Source organism: Salarias fasciatus, chromosome 2 (assembly GCF_902148845.1).
Source record: "Salarias fasciatus chromosome 2, fSalaFa1.1, whole genome shotgun sequence".
NCBI lineage: Eukaryota > Metazoa > Chordata > Actinopteri > Blenniiformes > Blenniidae > Salarias > Salarias fasciatus.
The window spans coordinates 16,573,057-16,593,763 of record NC_043746.1 but is presented as its reverse complement, the minus strand read 5'-3'; the positions used below and the strand labels follow the sequence as shown (position 1 = coordinate 16,593,763).

At 43.8% G+C, this 20,707-nt stretch overlaps 4 protein-coding genes across 6 annotated transcripts; 2 read left to right on the top strand and 2 right to left on the bottom strand.

Moving 5' to 3' along the window:
* The first annotated feature begins 294 nt into the window (after nucleotides 1-294).
* rnaseh2c (ribonuclease H2, subunit C) lies at nucleotides 295-1,815 on the top strand. Its single transcript, XM_030109236.1, has 5 exons — nucleotides 295-394; nucleotides 558-712; nucleotides 955-1,067; nucleotides 1,180-1,299; nucleotides 1,589-1,815. Exons 2-5 carry the CDS (start codon nucleotides 559-561, stop codon nucleotides 1,610-1,612), a joined length of 411 nt encoding a protein of 136 aa, XP_029965096.1. The 5' UTR covers nucleotides 295-394; nucleotide 558; the 3' UTR covers nucleotides 1,613-1,815.
* Nucleotides 1,816-3,474: 1,659 nt separating this feature from the next.
* Nucleotides 3,475-7,461, bottom strand: zbtb3 (zinc finger and BTB domain containing 3). The gene is made up of 4 exons (XM_030115006.1): nucleotides 7,360-7,461; nucleotides 6,926-7,040; nucleotides 5,950-6,743; nucleotides 3,475-5,625 (listed from the first exon to the last, which is right to left on the bottom strand). Exons 3-4 carry the CDS (start codon nucleotides 6,738-6,740, stop codon nucleotides 4,515-4,517), a joined length of 1,902 nt encoding a protein of 633 aa, XP_029970866.1. The 5' UTR covers nucleotides 6,741-6,743; nucleotides 6,926-7,040; nucleotides 7,360-7,461; the 3' UTR covers nucleotides 3,475-4,514.
* Nucleotides 7,462-7,504: 43 nt separating this feature from the next.
* Nucleotides 7,505-10,054, top strand: trpt1 (tRNA phosphotransferase 1). The gene is made up of 7 exons (XM_030109007.1): nucleotides 7,505-7,721; nucleotides 7,972-8,053; nucleotides 8,248-8,417; nucleotides 8,694-8,871; nucleotides 8,960-9,016; nucleotides 9,122-9,232; nucleotides 9,344-10,054. Exons 1-7 carry the CDS (start codon nucleotides 7,653-7,655, stop codon nucleotides 9,364-9,366), a joined length of 690 nt encoding a protein of 229 aa, XP_029964867.1. The 5' UTR covers nucleotides 7,505-7,652; the 3' UTR covers nucleotides 9,367-10,054.
* On the bottom strand, nucleotides 10,045-20,681 carry fermt3b (FERM domain containing kindlin 3b). 3 transcript variants are annotated; one of them, XM_030108993.1, is made up of 15 exons: nucleotides 20,409-20,681; nucleotides 19,309-19,433; nucleotides 18,360-18,593; nucleotides 15,644-15,760; nucleotides 15,398-15,566; nucleotides 14,546-14,648; nucleotides 14,329-14,436; nucleotides 14,045-14,179; nucleotides 13,722-13,768; nucleotides 13,444-13,568; nucleotides 13,068-13,174; nucleotides 12,752-12,973; nucleotides 12,488-12,612; nucleotides 11,845-11,986; nucleotides 10,045-11,736 (listed from the first exon to the last, which is right to left on the bottom strand). In XM_030108993.1, the coding sequence occupies exons 2-15, from the start codon at nucleotides 19,430-19,432 to the stop codon at nucleotides 11,557-11,559; spliced, it is 1,938 nt and encodes a 645-aa protein (XP_029964853.1). In that variant the 5' UTR covers nucleotide 19,433; nucleotides 20,409-20,681; the 3' UTR covers nucleotides 10,045-11,556. The 3 variants fall into 3 exon arrangements, with proteins under 3 accessions (XP_029964853.1, XP_029964846.1, XP_029964838.1); XM_030108986.1 differs by having other exon boundaries at nucleotides 19,309-19,483; nucleotides 20,409-20,678; XM_030108978.1 differs by having other exon boundaries at nucleotides 19,309-19,496; nucleotides 20,409-20,675.
* Between the last annotated feature and the right edge of the window lie 26 nt (nucleotides 20,682-20,707).

Below are 20,707 nucleotides of genomic sequence, written 5' to 3'. Positions count from 1 at the left end.
CTTTAGTTTTTTCTTTAAACCGTAAAACTTCACCTAGATGTGATATGTTCCTGTTTTCAAGCTATTCTATTCTATTCTATTCTATTCTATTCTATTCTATTCTATAAGATTCTATTCTATTTTCAGCGTCACAGTTCTCTGAATTCGGGGCAGGAAGAAAACAACTGAAATGAAGCAAAAGTTACAAAAACAAAGTAATGTGGAATAAGGAGCCTTATATACAAATATCAGTAGAGGGCGCCATCTGGCGGAGGCAGAAAATACCAACCCGCCAAAAAGATCCCTGCACGTAAGAAGAAGACGTTTGGACCAATCAGCATCGTAGCCAGAAGCTGACCCGGAAGTAAATCACGTTATCTATTTTTCAGGTTGCTGTTGGAAACTGCCTCAGAAGGTAACTTAAAGTTGTTCTGGTAGCTCGAAGCAGCAAGATTAACAGCGTGCAAACGTTTAATTTTGTGGCTTTGATAGAACTGCCTTCTACAAGTCTTATGTATGTATCCAGGTTAACCCTGTCAAGCGTCAGCGAAAAAAAAGTAATTTTCTCCTACCTGCAGGATGTCCTGCAACACAAGCGTCACTCGTCTCTGTGTGTCATCTGTAAACGAAGCCCAGCGAGCCCCAGTCCACCTCACTCCCTGTGAGATTGAACATAATGGGCCAGCTCAGGTCTCACAGTACTTCACCGCCACCACAAAGAACCGCAAACAAGGTAAACAGAGTGCGGGGTGACATCCAGCATTCCAGTACAGCAATCATCAATTGTGCACAAAATTATGTTCTACAATAAAGTGTCCTGGCAAACTGCTCAGCTCAGCTTTATTGTTTCTTATTTACTACTGGTGACAGTAAGAAGCATTAGGTTGATAAAGGGTGAATGGTACATGATAACATATTAATCATTCATGATACTGTGTGCCAGAGAACCCTGCTGATGCTTTAATGTCCTTGCAGAGCAGACAGTATCCTTCAGAGGACGCTGCCTGAGAGGGCAGGAGCTGAGCTGTCCACAGGGCTACACCGGCCTGGTGCTGAAAGAGATCAACAAACCCGGGTCTGATCAGGAGGTAAGTGAAAACAAACCGTTTGTTCCACTACACTTAGCCCTGACCTGCGTTTTCTGTCCTTTAAATATGATGTGTGAAAGGTTTTGCTACAGTGTATTTTGTGTGTGTCCAGGACAGGACTGTGAAGGTTTCCTCTGTATTTGACAAACTGACCTACTGGAATCTGGAGACGCCGCCAAACTCTGATGATACAGTTGTGATGGCGATGGACTGGCCCGAGCTGGCTGAGGCGGTGAGACTTTTCTGGAATCTAAATATAAGATCGTCTTCAGAAAGTGCTCATTACAACTTATGTGATGTGTCTATTTAATGTTCAACATTCAATATAACTCAAAGTTTAGTATTTTAGGAGTTTACACACAGTTATGAGAGGGAAACCTTTAGGTATGGAAATTGATGGAGAACAAATTTTAGCCTCTTTTCAGATTAACAGTTACCTTGAAAACTCACAACAATAGACGCATTAGATTTCGTCAGCAGATAGAGCTGTGTGTGAATGTTTACATTGCATCTCTTCACAGATCCATGGGCCTGTTGAAGACTGAAGAGATCCAAGAGGGTAAACTTATTTTCGGAGGCTGCAAGAAGCATGAAGTCCCTTCAGTGTTATTTTCTGTTGTATTGTCCATTTTACTCATTATTGACCTACAGTTATGAAAATCTAAAGATCAGCTTATAAAGTAATGCAGAGTAAGAAGTGACAAAGTTGATTTTTGTGCATGTACTTTTATAGTGAAATTACAAAAAAGAAAAAAAAAAGACTGAGTGACTGAATTGTTTGATTTTCTGGCTTCTTTCTTTTTTACTGGGCAGCATTTATTCACATGGTTACATTAAGAGATTGCACACACTATCTACCATGAATGTAATGAACACAACTCAATAGTGAACAATGACTCAGAGTTTTTTTCAAGACCACATAAAAGTTTATATTTGGAAAATTGAAGAAAAGGCAGAACACTGAAGGAGTGCTCATCAGTTTAAAAAAGTTTAAAAAAAAGGGATTGGATATATGGATGCACAGGACTCGGTGTGTGTGTGTAGTGTACAGGCAGGGATGCACATGTTTAAGCAGCAGCTCTGGATGCTGAGATCTGTTTGCGTCAGCTGCCTCGTCATTCTCTTCTGACTGCTTACTGTAATGGGGACAAATGGCAATGACAGTTTTTGGCACAGAAGAGTTCACGAAACTCGCAGACTAAAATAAGTGTGCCTGTAGGGGAAGGAACACCGCTCTGTTGGTTTGACAGAACAGCTTTAGGTGATAATGAATCTCAGTGAGATATGTCGATGTAATCATTCAAAGTACACAGATTTAACACAAGGCAGTTTTATAAATGAGCAAGATGAACATGTGGTTGAAAGAATCATAAGATTCTTACAATTGAATATCCAGAAGAATGAATCACTGACAGAAATACTTAAATTACAAACAACACGGCAAATGCATCGTAATACAAAATGTAACACACCAGCACAGATATCAGGTCAGTTTTACCGGGGCCTGTAAAAGTATTCATACTCATTCATTTAGTCACAGTATAATCATAAATAATGTATTTTATTAGGATTGTACCAACAAAACCTGCCATATAACTGGTAAGTGGAAGGAAAATGATACATGATCTTCAGAATTTCTCACAATTAAAAAACAATCTGGAAAGTATGTTGTGTTGGTCGCAGTTAAAATGCATTTACATTTGCGGTTGTAATGTGACGTGTAAAAGAGCATGAATACTTTTGCAAGCCACTCTAAGACTCGGAGACAAGTAATACATCAACATGAAGGCGGTTGAGGAGAAACGTCACTGCTACACTATTCTCATTTATTGGGATCAATTATCTTTGACAGAAAATCAAAGTGGTATGACATCAAATAGGATAATTTCATGTAAAGGTGACAGTTTCCTTCCAGTCAGTTCTGCTGATTGATGAATTCAGCTTTAAAAATATAATAAATTACAAAAACAATAGTGTCTGAGCAAAGCATTCACTTCTACCCTAGAGCAAGTTGTCAAATCTATGTCCAATTTGTTTTTTTGTGAGGAATATTAAGGGTACAAATAGTAAAAATAGTACATTTTGTAACAGTACAGTGGTGCTCAATGGCATGTAGCCAATATTTTCAAAAACCCAGCGAGACATTTTAACAATTTAGGGACTTTATGCAAGAAATGGTGAAATGTGTGTGATTTTGGTCAGTAATATAAATTCTGTACGGGTATATCACCACACCCTTAAACTCATTCTCAAACTCAGGTTCTTCCCCAAGACCGTTACCCTGATGAACTCTGTGATCAGGCTGAGGAACCACTGTGTAACAACACACTACTTTCTACCCGAAGAACTGATCACTACATACACTGTGAATACTGTGGTTTTAAAATGTTTATATTTCAGTCTTACCTTAATTTTCAGTATTAAGTATCTTTTTGTACCCAGTGACGATACACAGGAGTCAGATTCCTTGTTTTTTTGTTTTTTTTTGTACAAACTTGACCAAAAAAATCTGATTCTAATAAGGGGATTTTTCAGATATCGACATGTAAACAGTCTATGTTGGAGTATTTTGATAATGATGCAGGTTTTATGCTGCAGCACCTTCAGCTCTGCTACTTCCCATGGCCTTGTTTATATGAGTTTTACGCCTATCAGGAAATTATTAAATTTTTTTACGGTATTATTATGCAGTCACACTGGAAGAATTCAAAAGACGAGACATTACTTTCGCTCCTGGTATTAAAATTAATTTCGATTTCAATGAATGCAATTATTTCCTTTTGACCCTTTCAAGGTGAGCAATTTCCATCTCCACCTGATTGAAATGTTTGAACTGCATGTCGGAAAAAATAACAACTGAGAAAGTCACCTTGGGCTTTATAAGTTCAAATGTTTGTAGTATTTTTCACAAATATTTCATTTTCTCCTTATTTTCCTTTTTTGACCAGGTCCTGTGAGGGCGCAGAGTAAAGCAGACCGATTTGTCACAAACTTCCTGAATAATTCCTTCTGAATGACAGTAAATATTTTTAAATGTGAGGCGTTTCAGACAATCGTTAAGAATAAATTACCATGATTGGACACGTTTAAACATGCAAAGTAATTTATCGCATTCTCTGAATTAATTTTTGAAAGTCAGTGAGCATCTCTGAGTATTTCATGAATATTTTGAATGAGTGGGCACATTTTTCAAATTTTGATCAAAACACTTGACATTTTTTTAAAAAACTGGCTGGCTGAGGTTTTTGTCATGTTTTCAAGTAATGATTATCTCGAATCCTATGTTTAGAACATGCTCCACAAAACTACACGGTCCTTGTGGGTCCATCAGGATTACTGGACTGCTTGAGAAAACAATTCAAAGATGTGCAGACCTACTTTATTTAAAGATAGAACTAGGGTTTTTGTTTACAGCTAAAACTATTTCCTATATATAAAATGTCCGTTCTAGCTAAGAGGTGGTGGAGGCGGCGGCTGCTGTGACGGTTTTGGTTGCGGTGTCGGCAGCGGAGCTGCCGGTGGCTGCGGCAGCTGTGCTGGTGGCGTCTGCTGCAGGAGCGACGACTCGATGTCCGTCTTGCTGCGCTTGGCGGGCAGAGTGTGGTCGTGCGACTTGCGTATGTGTCTGTACAGGTCGCCCGACTGCGTGTAGCTGCGGTAGCAGTACCGACACTCGTAGGGCCGCTCGCGGGTGTGCACGATGGCGTGGCGCCTCAGGGTGTACGAGCACGAGAAGGTCTTCCCGCAGACGCCGCACGTCGGGACGTCCTCCACAAAGTTCCCCACCGAGTCCTGGAAGGTCTGGAAGTAGTTGGGATGGTCCGGCTGCTGCTGAGACGTGGACGGAGACATGAGGGAGATGGCGAAGGGGGAAGCGTCCTGGGACGACGCTCCGGCGCCGGGGGAGGAAGAGGAGGGGGACAGAGGGAAGGTGTAGTCCTGTGAATGCGACGCCAGCTGTAAGAGGCGCTGCTGGTTAGAGCTGAGAAAATCAGAGCTGCTGAGCTCCTTCTCCTCAATGTCATCTTCAAACTCATCATTTATATCCATCATGGCCGCTCCCTCTTCACTCTCCTCTTTCTCCATCTCTTGTTCTTCATCAGATATAACAATTGCTTCTACTTTGATGCTCACATTCTCTTCTTTACTGTCTGTCCCCACGACGCCAACATGAGAATGAGATCTTCCATTTCTACCGATGTTAGTCTGCGGTCTGACCAGTAGTCGGGTCTGAGGAGGATCTGGGGCTACACTGATGCTCTGGCCTTGGAGTGAGACCGCATTCTGAATGCGAATTTGAGGAGGCGCACGGTGGGGTTCAGAGAATGTTGAGTTTGTTTGTATGTGAGAGGTTGGAGCTGGCGTTTGAATTAACATGAACATCCTTTGTCCCTCCCTAATGGAGTCATCAAGCGACATCTGGGCTTCATCCTGCTGCGCGCTGGAAGAAAGGCTGGACTCTGACTGAGGAAGAGCAGCCAGTGACCGACTGCCAGCCTTACTCACTGGGACCAAGGACGAAGATGAGGAGGATGATGGCTGCTGATTAGTAACGTGGCTGGAGAAACAAAAGAAAATATCACAATTATTACAGAGCATCAAATAATAAACATCAAAGAATAAAAATCAATTGGCATGTGGACAACAATAGCATGGTTTTAATTTCCATTGAAAACGGAGAAATCTTTTTTCACTTTGCCCTGTTTTGACTTTTAATTTATGTTTGATTCTTGTCGGGGCATGAATCAGACAACAACGTGATTTGGAAATAAAGAGAAGAATAAAAAAGATAAATAAAAAAGGAAATTAAATTAGAAGAACATAAATAAGACAATAATGGCCGTACATTTAAAGTGTCCTCAGTTTAAAAGAAGACCTCTACCTGTATGACTCTGTAGTGCTGACGGGACTGCAGAGCGCTGACCCCTCTCTCTGGGCCCCTGGGTGACCTCCACCAGACAGCCCTGTGATGACGCCCTGCATCAGTTCACTCCCCGGAGGAAGAAAAGGGACATCCATGCCCGGTTGGGTGGTATCAGCGAGGTCAGGGCTCAGAGGGGTCTGAACAGACTTTAACGACTCCCCACTTCTTTGTTCAGACTTCACGGACTCCACCTGACCCCTCTCTCCCACTGCAGACACTGACAGGAGGGGCACTGCTGTGGTTACAGGATTAGAGTGTCCTGCCTTGTTCGCCATGGGCTCGGCTCCATCACTCCCACCCTCCCTCTGCGTCTCTGTTGCCCTTTTCAAGCCAGTGTTCTCTTCAGAGCGCGTACTGTCAGCCTCGGCCAGTGGACCTCGCTTGTGCAGCCGCCTCTTACACACTCGCACCACCTCGTTCATGTGGAGAAAGCTCGCCGCTGCCAGTATGTCCTCCACAGGAGGAGACTCCTCCAGCTGAAGCACACCTTCGTAAACGAAGTCCAAGAGTAAGCCAAACGCGGCGGACGTGACAATGTCACTGTCGAGTGTGACTGAGCTGCTGGCTCCATTTCCCATCGGAGAGTCTGAGTAGAACATGTGGAAGAAAGGCGAGCAGGAAGCCAGGACGGCCCGATGAGCCAGGAAGCGCGCTGAGCCCACCAGGACCGTGCAGTCACACAGGAAGCCCCGCTGGCGCTGGGACCGCAGTGCTGACAGGAGCTGCTGGGAATGCTGGGGAAACTCCATCAGCTGAGCGAAAGAGAACGAAATAGGTCATTATTTCATGATCATAATGTTTTACAAACATCAATCCAATTTGTGAATTGAAGGGCATAACCATTTTTATTGCCTAGTTTCATAATTTATATGGAGAAATTAAATTGAAAGATCACAGCTAAGAAAAACACAGAAATTACAATCAAAATACTCACAGAAGATGATGGTCGTTCGTCTCTTCACGTGTTGTTTGTCTCTTCAGCCCCAAACGTAGGTTACGTTTCCATGGTAACCCGCCGATTCGTTCGTAGTGTTGTCATCGTCCATTAGCTATTAAAAACATATGGCGTTGAATTAAAAACAAGACAAGACACGTGAAACAAAAACATGGTTAACAGCATGATCCGCTTTCAAAACAAGCCCAACTGTGTCCATTCTGAATACTATCTCTCTAAAAAGCAGGTTAACAGACAAGCCAAGCATGCTAACATTAGTTAGCCAGGTTAGCTGAGCCGCTGGGAACGTTTGAGCACCGGGATCTCGGGCAGGCGTCTCTTTACAGGTGAGATCTACCGGCGCGGAGTCTGAATCACCGCGGCGCAGGTGTCTAAATTCAGTTTCTGCCTCAGTATGATAGAAATGTCCTCACCAGCAGCCAGTCTGCCCCTCTTTAGCTGTCCGGGGGAATGTTCCTCCCAGGACAAAAACACAGCAGCCACCTCGATGGTGGCAGTCTCGTGCTGCCTGTCCCGCCACAGCGCCACCTGCCGGCGGACAGGTGGAAAACACAGGAAGAACCGAAAGACGTGTTTGTTGACAGTATGTGTGTGTGTGATTGTGAACCGGCGTGACATTTGGTTGTATTTAAAAATACGCGCTGTATGTCGAATCTATAGTGCAACTGTAAATCACGACAGCCTGAACTGCGCTGCTTCTGTGTTAATGGACAGCGTCAAGAGAGGAAGAGGAGGCAGGAGTGGACGAGGAAGGAGAGCAAATCGAGGTGGAGAGGTGAGAGATTGGACAGAATGTGACTGTATTCCATCTCTTTAATGGTTTATTATATTTCTGACTCACCATACTCGTGTGTTTCTCCCGGACAGCCCACATGGGTAGTTTGGAGAAGTTGGAACTCCATATTTAAACCAGGGGCTATAATTAGATTTTGTGTGTGTGTGTGTGTGTGTGTGTGTGTGTGTGTGTGTGTGTGTGTGTGTGTGTGTGTGTGTTCAGGTGATTCATCCCTTGTTTCTTCCACCAGGACAGAGACACCTGCCTGTCTAAATCCATGTCTTATGCACTTCGCCATGGAGCCAGTCAGATGGGTCTTCACATGGGTACAGGTGAGCTGCTCTCCACCCTGAAGGTTACAGCCTATCTTCCTCTACTTACCACCTCTCACCTTCACTTTTCTTATTCTATTCTTTTCTTCCAATACAATAATGATAATGTTTTAAATTCTTAAAACATTTTCGATTGAAGCCGTATCAAGCTTATTGTGATAGGCAATGCACTATAACAGTTTCTACTCTCATAGACGGCTTCCTGTTTGTGGAGGAACTCCTGGCTCATCCTCAGTTCCGCTCATATTCAGTAGAAGATGTAGAGAGAGTCGTGGCCACGAATGACAAGCAACGCTTCAAGCTGCGTTCCCACCCGGAGGATGGCCGTCTGCAGATACGAGCCAATCAGGGTCATTCAGTGCAGGTAGGAGAAGAATTGTTGGTGATGTGAGGCTTCAAAAGGCACAGTAATGAATTCTGTTAGCAGCTTTTTTGTGGATCAGTGAAGAGATTAAATGACTGCCCTGACCTGTGTTCATCCTGAAATTTTCTTGCCCTGCATGTTTCTCACTGGCCACTGATTGAAATCAATTCATTGTCTGTCCGAGCAGAATCCTCATGAAGTTACTCACAGTACTTTAGGCGAGGGTACATTTTTTAAAAAGTGCTTTGTTGATTCTGCTTCTGTTGCTGGTTTCAGGTTACGGATTTGGAACTGAGACCAGTCCTGGCTGGCTCTCCAGACTGCCCTGCTGAGGCTGTCCATGGCTCTTACCTCCGCAACTGGAGCTCCATCCAGCAGCAGGGCCTCAGCCGCATGAGGCGGACTCACATCCACTTGGCATCCGGCCTGCCGGGGGAGGACGGCGTCATAAGTGGTGTGCCTGATGGATTTGATGCTGAGAAACTTGTCGAGAACGCTGTTAGAAAGATGAGTTAAACAAGAGTGTTTTCTTTTCCCACCAGGCATGAGAAAAGACTGTGATCTAGCTGTGTTTATTGATGTCCCCAGAGCTCTTGCTGGTGAGATTAAGCCGCTCATGGCTACAATCCAATACTCTGCATCCCCTCTCTGTGTGTACAAATCAATCTCTCACACATGTTTTATGCATGTATCGGACTGTGCAGACGGCGTCGAGTTCTTCTGGTCAGAAAATGGTGTATTGTTGACTCCGGGCGACGTTGAAGGCAAACTTCTCCCAAAATACTTCACCCGAGCCCTGAGACTGAGGCCCACCCGTGAGGAAAACACACTCCCTGCTTTCACAAGTGCAGTTATGCGTTCAGGAAATGTGAAGTGAGGGCCAGTATGTGCTCGTTCACGGTGGATGCTGTTGTCTTTTGTTGCAGGGAGCGTCCTGCCGCTGCAGTAGCAGCTGAGGAAGCTGTTCACAGCTGGTCGTGGCTGAACTCACCTGACAGTCGGCGCATCCCATTGTTGGCTGATTCTTATCTTTGTTGCTGTGGCAACGCATGATCCGCAGCAGCAACCTCGACAGGCCTCTCGCATCAGGAGAGAAATAATCCATCCACTGACTGTAATGACAGTTCAGTCAGCTTGTTTTTAGAAAACACACTTTATATTTTCCTTGTGGAGCTCCTGTTTTATTCAGTTATACTGTTGCTAAGAGTGAGCTGAGGCACACACTGGATATACTTGAATGACATTTTCTTGTATGTTACAGCCTCACAGCAGGTTTATCTTTGGCACTTCCACTTTCTAACGAGAAAACCCCCAGGCCCAGATTTGAATGCGTCCTGTGCTGAGTTTGGATGCTCTCCCTGTGCACTGATGGGCTTTATGCTGGTACAGTTTTCTCCCACAGTTGAGGTTGTGACTATAAAACTTGCTGTAGGCGTAAATGTAAATATGTGCGTGTGTGTGTTTGTCGTATGATGGACTGGTGACCTGTCCCGGGTGTATTCTGCCTGCACTGCAGCCCCCCGTGATCTTGATTGTGAGAAAGTTGGAAAAGGTATAAAAGATGTATGGATTGCAAAAAAAGTTAAATTGTGATTATTAAAAAAAGAACTATAAAGGAAACACAACATTTCTTGTTCTTTTTCTCTTTCCCAACTTTTTTCCGTCTTTTTTATTTTGAACATTGACCGATACACACTGAATATGCATAAAGGGAAAATGTTCGCCATCAAAAAAGGCCCAATAAGCGGAATTCTCCACAGTGTGATTTTATGACCTTTTTTTCTCCAACTTTTCTTCAGAAGGAACAACCATATGTTACTGCTGCGCATTGCAGCTGTAAGATGTGGCCGTTACTTCTAAGTGATGTTTTTTTCACAACAGCCAGTATGCTGTAAGCATTTCACCTGATTTTTTTTCCACCTTTTCTAAGATTTATATGTGTAAGATAGCAGAAGTGCTTCATTCAAGCATTCATCAGGATCCCGCCAGCACTTTCCAATCATAAATAAATACTGTGTGGACATGGGTCTTGGAAACGGTTTCTATGTAATAAATTCAGGAACATAAGAGTTTTTTCTATTACTTTCAGTGCTAAATAACACTCTACACTAGGAGGATTTTTTTTAAACCAGTGTGGTTAAAGAAAAAAAGATGAGGAAAAGCTGTGTGGTTTAACACTTGGCTAAATATGGTAAAGCAGAGGATGCAGAAACTGTGGTTTAACCGACTACCTTAACAGTTTCTGATAAGATATGAAGACACACACACACACACACACACACACACACACACACACACACACTGTATGTGTGAAGAGATAATTGATTTGACGCTTCCTGTGCAAGAAGCGAGACATTTTAGCACCACATTTCATAACCCGAAGGAGTGAAAGCAAGGTATCGTGAAAGGTGGATTTCTGTGCTTATTTTTATAATCGTTTATTCATAGCAGTGGTAAATGATTCAAGCAAACTTTTTGCATATCTTAGCTATAATTTTGTGGCTGCGGCAAAGAGACAGTAACTTCTGATATAAGTCGCAATAAGGGACAATACCTCTGTGGCTTTTGGACAAAACATCCTGAGCACAGCTGATTACATTTCTCGGTAGAGTGAGTTGGAAATGACGAGTTGCCGCTGACCGATTCGGTGGTTGATTTTGCATTTTTTTGCGAGACTGGTGATTGTCAGGCTTGATGATTGTGGAGCAGATGCCCAGCAGCTTGGCCCAGCAGTGGTCCAGCCTGAATGGAGGGGGGCAGTGAGCACGAGGCCTGCTGGAGTCTTGAACTGTCTGAACATGTTAAGTCTGCCATCCACTGATATGTCTTTACAAATAACTAAGTGTGTGTGTGTGTGTGTGTGTGTGTGTGTGTGTGTGTGTGTGTGTTTGTGTGTGCATAGAACCGTCTGGATCCTAACTTGGATGACCAGACAAGCTGACACATCTGCAATGAAGAGAATATCTTGTTTTGACCTGCACTGTTCTTATCTATTTGTTTCTGCCAGGATGGAGCATAAAGCCCTAATTCATGTGAGTTTTCCACCAGAGAGACACTCAGCAGACCTGACAGGTCGTGAAACATCCTCCATTTGTTGTTTATGTGTGTGTGTGTGTGTGTGTGTGTGTGTGTCTCAGTTTCAGAGAGCTTCGTGGCCGCCCGTCAGCTTGTGGAAGAGCTCCTCGTTGAGAGTGTCGCTCTTCTCGCGACTGCGCGTCGACATGAAAATGTAGCCTCCGATGAACTCGTGCACGATTTTGCAGTCGGCGGTCACACAGCTGAAGGCGATGTTGACGTTCCCCTCGAACTCGATGGCCACCTGGAGGAGTCAGGGTTATATTTTGAGCAGCTTTCATGGTGCAGCCAAATCCAGGCTTCACCCTCTGCCCTCCACCCTCAACTCATACACCGAACCGTGCCGTCCCACCTGTCTGATGTCCCAGTTCACGTTCCACTGCTTCATGTTGTTGTAGCGCCACGTCTTGACCACATCCCCCACGCCCAGGTCGATGCGGATCAGGCGGTTGGGAGCGATGCCCAGTACTTCGTCTTTTCGACTGCCCTTGAACCTGAAAGTCAAAATTTCCTTTCAGCTTTCAAAAAAAACGGAAAATTGAACTAAGAAGAAAACTATTTTTTGCCCCTTCAGTTCAGCTTTTCATACAGTCTTTCTTCAGAAGCAGAGCTCAGAATCTGAAAAGGCCTTCCAAACATGCATTATTTGATAAAACTTCATCTGCTGGGCTGTAAACAGCCACATAGATGATCTTGAGACCTGGATGTACCTGTTCATAAAATCTTATTCCTTACTTCAAAAACACTGTGGTTCTGTGTTCTGATAGTCATAGATCAGCATATCCTGAAATGTCTGTTTCCTCTCAGGGACAAAATCTATCCCTTTGTTCTGCTGTGGAGAGATTCATAGCTTTGATATCACATTGATGTCAGCAAAGAGGAGCGCACGAGAATAAATGTGAGCGCTCTGTATTAACTCTGTCACACTGAATTCTATCCCTTAAAACGCTCGCTGGCACCCGGTCAGCTCTCAGAGGCTTTAAATTAAACGTCACCTGACAACAACGTATGAGAGTCCGAAGTCGGGCAGGGCCTGCCAGATCTGCAGGAAGCGCATGATGGCGTCTGTTAGCGAGAGCTGAGCCACGTTCTGGTAGGCGTCCAGGATGCGAGGGGTCAGCTGGAGGAGCAGGCACAGGTTGAAAGGACGGATTTAATTCTGGCTGTCAGGAGCAAAAAACTCACAAAGCTGTTTAATTAAAAGAGTTATTGCGCAGAAAAACTCTGTTTTGTCTTTGAATTTCCACCTCTTTCTTTACCTGTTTGGCTTTGTACTTCTTGTGGTAGCGTGGTGACACCAGGCTGTGAGTGTTGATGCTCTCGTCACCAGCAGCCGCGTTGCCATGGGAACCAGAGTTGGTTTTTTGCATAGCCAGGAAGGAGCGGATGCTCTGGATCTCGCTCTGGAAGCTGCTGTCCGCAAGGCTCTTTCCTTTGGAGGCCAGTCGACACCCGGCCATCCACTGAGCGTACTGCTGCTCCTGGAGAGAGAGAGAGAGAGAGGGGGGAGGGGGGTTCAGTCATGAGACGAAAATAAAGACAGATGTCACACAGAAGCAGAGTGTGTGAACTCACATTCTCACAGCGCAGATAGAGCTCGTTCATGCCCTCGGGGGCCGGTATGAGGAGTCGGATGAGGAACTTCTGTGCTGCCATGTTGACATCTGGAGCCACCTCACATCCTGTGGGCACAAGAAACGGCAGAATCCCGCACTGAAAGATCTGACTTTCATGATGCCACAGACAACGCTCAACTGTTTGAGACTAATATTCACTCAATAATAAGACTATTTAGTTTCTTTAAGACTGTTGCTGTAGTCATCCAGGTTGCAAGTTTGCTTTTTCTCAAAATGCACTTTTTTGTGGCTGTAATACATCGTGGTTTTCATACACAATGTTCTATAAATGCATTTTCAGTCTCATTGCACAAAACTAAACACAGGTTTGTTACCTTTCAGGTTTATATGCTGGATGGGCTCCCCAATGCTCTCCTCTTTGCTCTTGAAATAGGAGATGGAAGTATCCTGGAACTTGAACCAGTACTGCTTATATCCTTTCAAAGTTAACTTCTTGGGCCTGAAATGTATAAAAGCTTTGCTCAGATTTACCAAAACACAGGTTTTTTTTTTTTTCATTGCTAAAAAATCCTCAGTGCTAGAGAATTCATCCAATAATTATACGTTTGCAAATTCTTTTTCTTTGTTCTGCTTGTTGTGAACTGAATCTCACCTGAACAGCTTTAGGTAATCGTTGAGCTCTGGTGCAGTCATGTTTTCCTGAAATGAAAACAAGTATAAAAAAAATCGATGAAACATTCATTTTCGTGTCATATTGTTGTTTCTGTATAATGAAACTGAATTATTTTGAAATTATGCAACAAGAACAAGAGTCTAAGTGCAGACAAAAATGTAATAAATCACAGTTATCCAAAGTTTCTGTTCCCTTTATATCAAAATGATTTCCTAAAAGATGCAGTAATAAAAGATAAGGTTGGTTTCTGCTGCAATGCCTTGAGCCGTCACTGACAGATACATCAGTTCACTGAGTCTGACCAGTAATTCGGACGCGGAGCTCCCCTCTCCCTCCATCTTGACCTCCAGCGACTGCAGGGCCGACTCCAGGTCGTCCATGGCGGTGCTCGTGCTCAGCACCTGGGGCTCGGACTGAGCCGCCTTATTGATGTGATACTGCAGCACAGAAATGAACAAACCGACGGTTCACAAACGCAAAGCTGAAAATGTACATATCTGCTTCACTTCACTTAGAACTGTCTGTCAGTAACAGATTGTATTCACTGACTTCAAAGTGTTTCCGCTTGAGCTGCAGTATTTCTCACCTGCAGCGCTCCGAACAGCATCATCTCCTCCTCTGTGCAGTCGATGTCCTCCAGCAGCACGGCCCAGCGGGCCTGCTCGTACAGCTGGGTCAGGCGCACAACGTCGTACTGCAGGGGCCAGAGGGACAGGGTGTAGCACACACACACACACACACACACACACACACACACACACACACACATTGTGTCCACAAGGAAAGCTGATGCAAACACTCACCTTAGGTTCTATGTCGTATAAGGTGTAGTATTTGAAGCGCAGCCAGAGTCTGTCATTTTCTTGGATGCCCTGCTGCAGGAGACATCGAGAGGAGTCCAACCACCTGTGCACCGAGGCAATTAACCAAGTTTTGCTTTTTAATGATTTACAAGGACACTTTTCATCAATCACAAGAAAAAAAGAGGGTGAAATAGCCACAGGTAGCCCAAAACAGACTCAATTTTATCTTTTGCCTTCATCCTTTTCTTAAATTGACAACCTGAAGCTAAAGTGGAATCATGTACAGTATCAGGTACTTCAAAAACAAGCCCAAGATGGCATAATCAACTCAGGTATGAAAATGACCTTGCTTTTTGATTGAGCAATCCACTTACCAATTAGTAAGTTATAATTGAATTAATTATCTAATTTTCTTAGGCCCCAGTGGCCAAAGCTGTGAAAGTTTAAAGCAGCTTTGAACTTAGGAGAAAAGTGGCAGAGGCACAAAAAAAAAAAAAGGTACACAGAAGCTAATTTTTCTTCAGAAATTGTGAATGTGTTCACTTTATCTGAAAGTGACAGCCACGGTTCATTTCACAGAGACTAAGAGCCCTTCAAAAGCTCCAGCTATAATCCAGTTACAGGCACGGGAGGTATTTCTTTATCAGCACATAAGATAAAGAGAGTTTGAACTCCAGACCCTTCACTTTGGCAGCAGCTCATTTTAATAAATGAGCTGCTGCTGGAAGTTGATGAGCTGCTCCGAAAAAACAAAAAGTTGCCTCAAATGAGCTTTTATTATTATGAAGATTGGATTTTAATATAGGTGAGGAGCGGAGCCGTCAGTCAGCTCCTCCACATGAGGAGGCGCACCTGCCGTTGATGTGCGCCTTGTCCACCACGCTCGCCGGCCGGTACTGCTTGGCTATGGCCTCGGGGGCGGGCGGCGGCTGAGTGACGGACAGCATCTTGTAGATCACCTCCATGTTAGCGGAGTCGGCGAAGTGAGCGGGCATGCCGTTGTAGAGACAGGGCCGGGACACTGCAGAGGAGGTGGGGACAGGTTACACTGGTTACTCTCATGTTCCGTCACGCCTGCAGTGTCAATGAAACGTATACCTGAAGAAAGTGGCACCCCGGTCAGGTCGTGCAGCTCCTCTTCCAAATCTTTATCTTTCTTCTTCTTTTTTTCTTCCACGGGCCGAAGGAGGGAGAGCTCTTCTGGATGCCGGATGTCTACAGAGTTAGGCAGTCAGTCCAGGTAAAGTTAGTCATCAAAACAAGGATTATTTATCAGACCTTGTATTAGAAAATATGTGCAGATCACAAGTTGTTTGTGTTGAACAAATGAAATCTGGTTATTTCACACAGCTGTGTGAACAAAAACACAGTGGGGCCACGAAACTGGCGGCTCTGCCAGTTCTTGAGAAAATACCAGCTGCTGACATGATTACTGTGTAATTGCTGCGTAAACAAAGCTCCTGCAAACACCTACAGTGGATACATGACGCTGGCACTGACATCCCAATTCTACTGTAACTGCTCAATGAAACTTCCTTTTCCCAAAGAAGCTCATGATTATTCCTTCACTTGGGCAATGTGTCCAGTTTTATCCTCAAGGACAAGCTGGTTTGCATACCAAAGACTCTCTGGTGCATTGTTAGTTCGTGTGACTCCAGATCATAAGACCGAATGATCAAAGCGTGTCGGAGGCGCTGAGTTCAAATCCTATTGACATTCAAATGAAGTCTATATTCATGTTTTATTACTGCGCATGTAATCTCTTAGATCTAATTTCTCTCACAAGTCTTGTGTGAGTGTTGCATCCGATGTATTTAGAGCATAAAAAGAAACAGAGCTGTAACATCACAGTGAATTTACAACATCAGCGTGAACATCTGGACCAGCTCCCCATAGTCCGATGATCAGAGGAACAAATACTTGACACAGATCTAGTCAGCATGTCAGGGCAGTAAAAAGGAGTTTTCTTGTATTTCTTTACGTCGCTGTGGCACAACATCAGTGTGTCTGACTTCAGATCATAAGGTGAAGAAAACACGTCAGGCTCATGTTAGCCAGTTCTCACAGGTGACTCTCTCTTCATGGCTCAAATGAGTTTAAGCATTTGATCTCTGAGGGTACAGGTTTAACAATGGTAACAATACCTTATCCATTAATGTAAGTGCTTCTATTGTGCTTCCACAGCTAGTTATATCCGGTTTAACCACATAAATATCAACTTAATGTTCACATTTGTGAATCAAACCTCAGCAGAGTTAATATAAGATCATTATTTGACTTTACATACTAAATATTATTGCCCTAATTGAAAATAAGGCCACTGGCCCTGATGTGATTTAAACACAAAACCATGTGATCTGGACTCAGATGTGCGACCATTGCGCCATAGAGTCTCAAAAAGAGCGAACAAACACCCAAAACTCAAGCAGTATCTTCTCATCTGATGTATTTCTGCTAGTGTTTGAGGAAGTCTGTTTTGAGATTGCATGATCACCATGAATGCCACTTTATTTAATGCTAATGACAACATCAAATACTTGACAGTTCCCCTGACTGGTCAGATCTGATTATGAGCTGTTGACCATCTCAAAGGGTGTTGACAGAGAGCTGAAAGTTGAAAGAGTCAGAAAGCTGTGTGGTCAAATCACATCGAGGGGAAATGTGTGTATCTTCCATACGGCAGGGAAAACTGTGCTGAATTTGGAGAGTTTTTTTTTAGAATGTATGGTTCCTTTTACATGAACTGATTTACATTGGTGCTTATATATGAGACTCTGTGGTGCAATTAAAAGTCATCTTATCTCAATGTACCACATAAAGTCTTTAAAAAAAGATTCAGCAGGTTGAAGAATAACTAGTTCATATTCATTTTGAAATGCACCACCATGCACACAAATTAAAACAAGACACATGAAACATAATGATCACAGTCATCTAAGCCTGTTTATTTAAATATATTTCTTTAAAAAGTGCAGAGACTTTCCTGGTTGCTGCCAGTGAGCTCCTGTAAGCGGTCATTTTAATGATTCACTGATCAGTGCTTATAATTAGTGGATCTCAGTGGGTCCAAGCATGTATCAGACAGGCACATAATTACTGAAGGAAGTAAAGCCTCCTGTTGAAGCCTTGTTAAAGACTCTTTCTTTCTCTTCTCCTGCAGAAGAGTTTCCTTTGTTTTCATCCTCAAAGGGATGGAGGTGTATTCCTGTTCTTCCTCATGTTTGAACTTGATGGTGCAATGCGACTTTCATCCAAATGGGAGCTTTCTTAATCTGTGTCTTTAAAAGCTCTAAGCTGATTTTTTTCTTTTATATATATATATTTTTTTTTCTGACAGATTTCATTATTTCCTCCCAGCACTGCTGCTTTTCAAAACCTTTCCAGTTGGCTGTCACCTCCCGGGGCTTTCTGGTGAGGAATTGAGACCGAGAAGTGCCAGAATTAGACGAAATGAAAGCATGAGGCAGATGGCGGAGGTCCTGCTTTCTGGTGATGGTGTTTGGGTGTCGCTACAGTCAGTCAGTAACAGCGAGGCATATTAATGAGATACTTTAACACATCTCAACGACTCGGTTATGAACCGCTATATTACCCTGTCAGTACTCACAGTCAGTGTGACGTCTGAGAGGGAGAAACAGAGAATTATACTGGTGCCAGCTATTTTACATGTTGAGAAAAGGAAACACTTAATTTTAAAGGGTTGCTATGTAGGATTTTAGTCACGCCGCTGTTGCACAATAGATGGCAGTGTTGAGTCTGTTCCAATGCTATTGCACTATTTTATCAGTAAGTAGAAGACATAAATCAAACTCACTGATCATTCTGCAGATGGCCATGACGGTCTGGAAGACGGGGGTGGAGAAGCTGGCCTGCAGCCTCAGCGTCTTGCCGCTGGGCAGACCGACTCTCAGGGCCTTGTGCTGAGGCATGAAGACCAGCCGAGCGTCGGCGTGGATGCCGTATTTCTCCAGACTCCAGGGCGTCCGCAGCAGCCACCGCTGCTTCTGATCCCACCACAGGCCGTGGTCCGACCAGTCACGGTTAATCTCTGCAGAGAACAAGCGTTTATGAGTCTCCGGTACTGACCTGTGAAATCTGCACTTAAATTAACAGAGTTTATTCAATTCATTCCTATTCTATGAACAGTCCTATTAGATCAGAAAAAAATGTCCCGTCGATGCACCGTTTGTTCATTTTATTCTGTTGCTGAAGCGAGGCGATGAATTTTCCCTGTCAAAGGCCAGACAGTGCTCACAAGTGAATCCAAAAAGAGGCTGTTTAAATCATCAGGCCGGCGCACATATATTATTCAACTGGCTGTAAAGCAGACAACTGGAAATAAAAATGTGGTGAATTTGCCCCGGCACCTCCAGTGTTGGACTTGTCAGCAACGCGGTGGACACGTTTACGGACTCTGTGAATCATGGCCGATAGCACTGGACTGAACTGTGTTCCAGTGGATTCTAGCAATAATTCAAGCCACTTGGATACAGAGCGAAACGTCTTCTGAGAGACATGATTTTCTGATTCAGTTTGTTCTAGGATGCCTTCTGCCTCTGACTGATGAGAATATGCATGAACAACTTTATTCATGGTTTTCACGCAATTGTTAACTGTTAAAGTGGTGATGTAGTGGATATCGTATTCAGACAGAAGGTCCAATTCACCCGTGCATGTTGTTGTTGTTTATGCATTCTGGTCTGCACATGCAAATCATGAAACTACTTCAAGTCTGACAGGTGAAAAGAGATGGAGTGACCCACGTGTCTTCTCCACCAGTTTGAGAATAACCCCTCCGACGTGAAGGTCGGAGGTCACGCTGAGGGTGACAGGTGGGGCGTCGGGACCCAGGTCCTCCACCGTGACTGACAGGTCCCACGACGCCATGCTGGGAGCAGGAGAGGAGAGGGGAGTGAGGGGGAAGCGCAGGAGACAGGTCTGACGGAGCGAGCTGACAGGTACAGGGGAGGGGGAGGAAAGCCAAAGAGACAAACAGAGAAAGAGACAGGGAAGGAAAAGAGAAGAAAAGATTCATTTCCAGCTAATACCAACAAATTAACAAATAACCGAATCTGTTCAACAAAATGGGATCTTTCACTTGTTGATTAATCCGCGGTTGATAGACAAACATTAAAAATTATCCTTATATTTCAGAAAGCCCTATAACAAAATGCCTAGACAATAAATAACGTTTTCTGAGTTCATTTCATAATCCAGCAAATGAATGCACTCAGAAAGGTCACCACTGGGTACAGAAACTGTAAGAACATAAATGCTGTCCACACTGATACAATGTGGTTCAGCTTTTGAAGATATTTGTGACAATAATTATTGTCCAGAGTCACATGATAGTAGGTAACAATGACACAAACATTCTTGACAAATACAGTTTGATGAAAACTTCCTATTTTGACTCGCTATCACCATGGAGGCACACTTCCGCTTTCTGACCCGCCCAAAGAGACAAGTTCATCCAGTGTTCATACACTCCCCTCCTGTGTGAATCTGAAAGCCTGAGCTTAGCTGGTGTTACAAATTATATATTTAAGAATTAAAATGTGTCTTTGTCCCATGTATACAGGTTTTCAAAGTCTATTATACACCTGACATGACATATGACCTCCGGATCGCTGCGGCTCGGTCTGATGTAAAAGCTTTATTTGCCTACACAGTTCTCATCAAGATTCATGACAACTTCATCTTTTTACACGAAGCCGCATAGAGCGCTGCCACCTAAATACCAACCCCGGATCTGTTGATTCAATACAACACTGCCAAGCACACACTACATCCATGCCCTCCCCTCGTGCTTTCTATATCACACCATCAAACACTCACAGACACACACTTTAAAGGACAATACCGTCAGTCTCCTCAGTCCAGGATTTCTCACAAACGGGCGGTGGGGGAGTCCTGTTCGTCTGGTCAGATCTCTGAAGGAGTCTCCCAGTTAGTTTTTTTTTCTGCGAGATGGTGCAGTTTTTTCACTTCTCTTGTGCTGGACCGGTTGTGGTCTGCGGGGCTGCCTTAGCTGCTTGTGTCACCTCTGACAAGAGAACGGCTGGTTCCTTTTTTTTTTTCTTGTCAGTTTCCGCCAAGCGGAAATGTAAAAAAAGAGTTTTTAGTTTTTGACTGACAAGACCGTCTGAGTAACAGGCACAG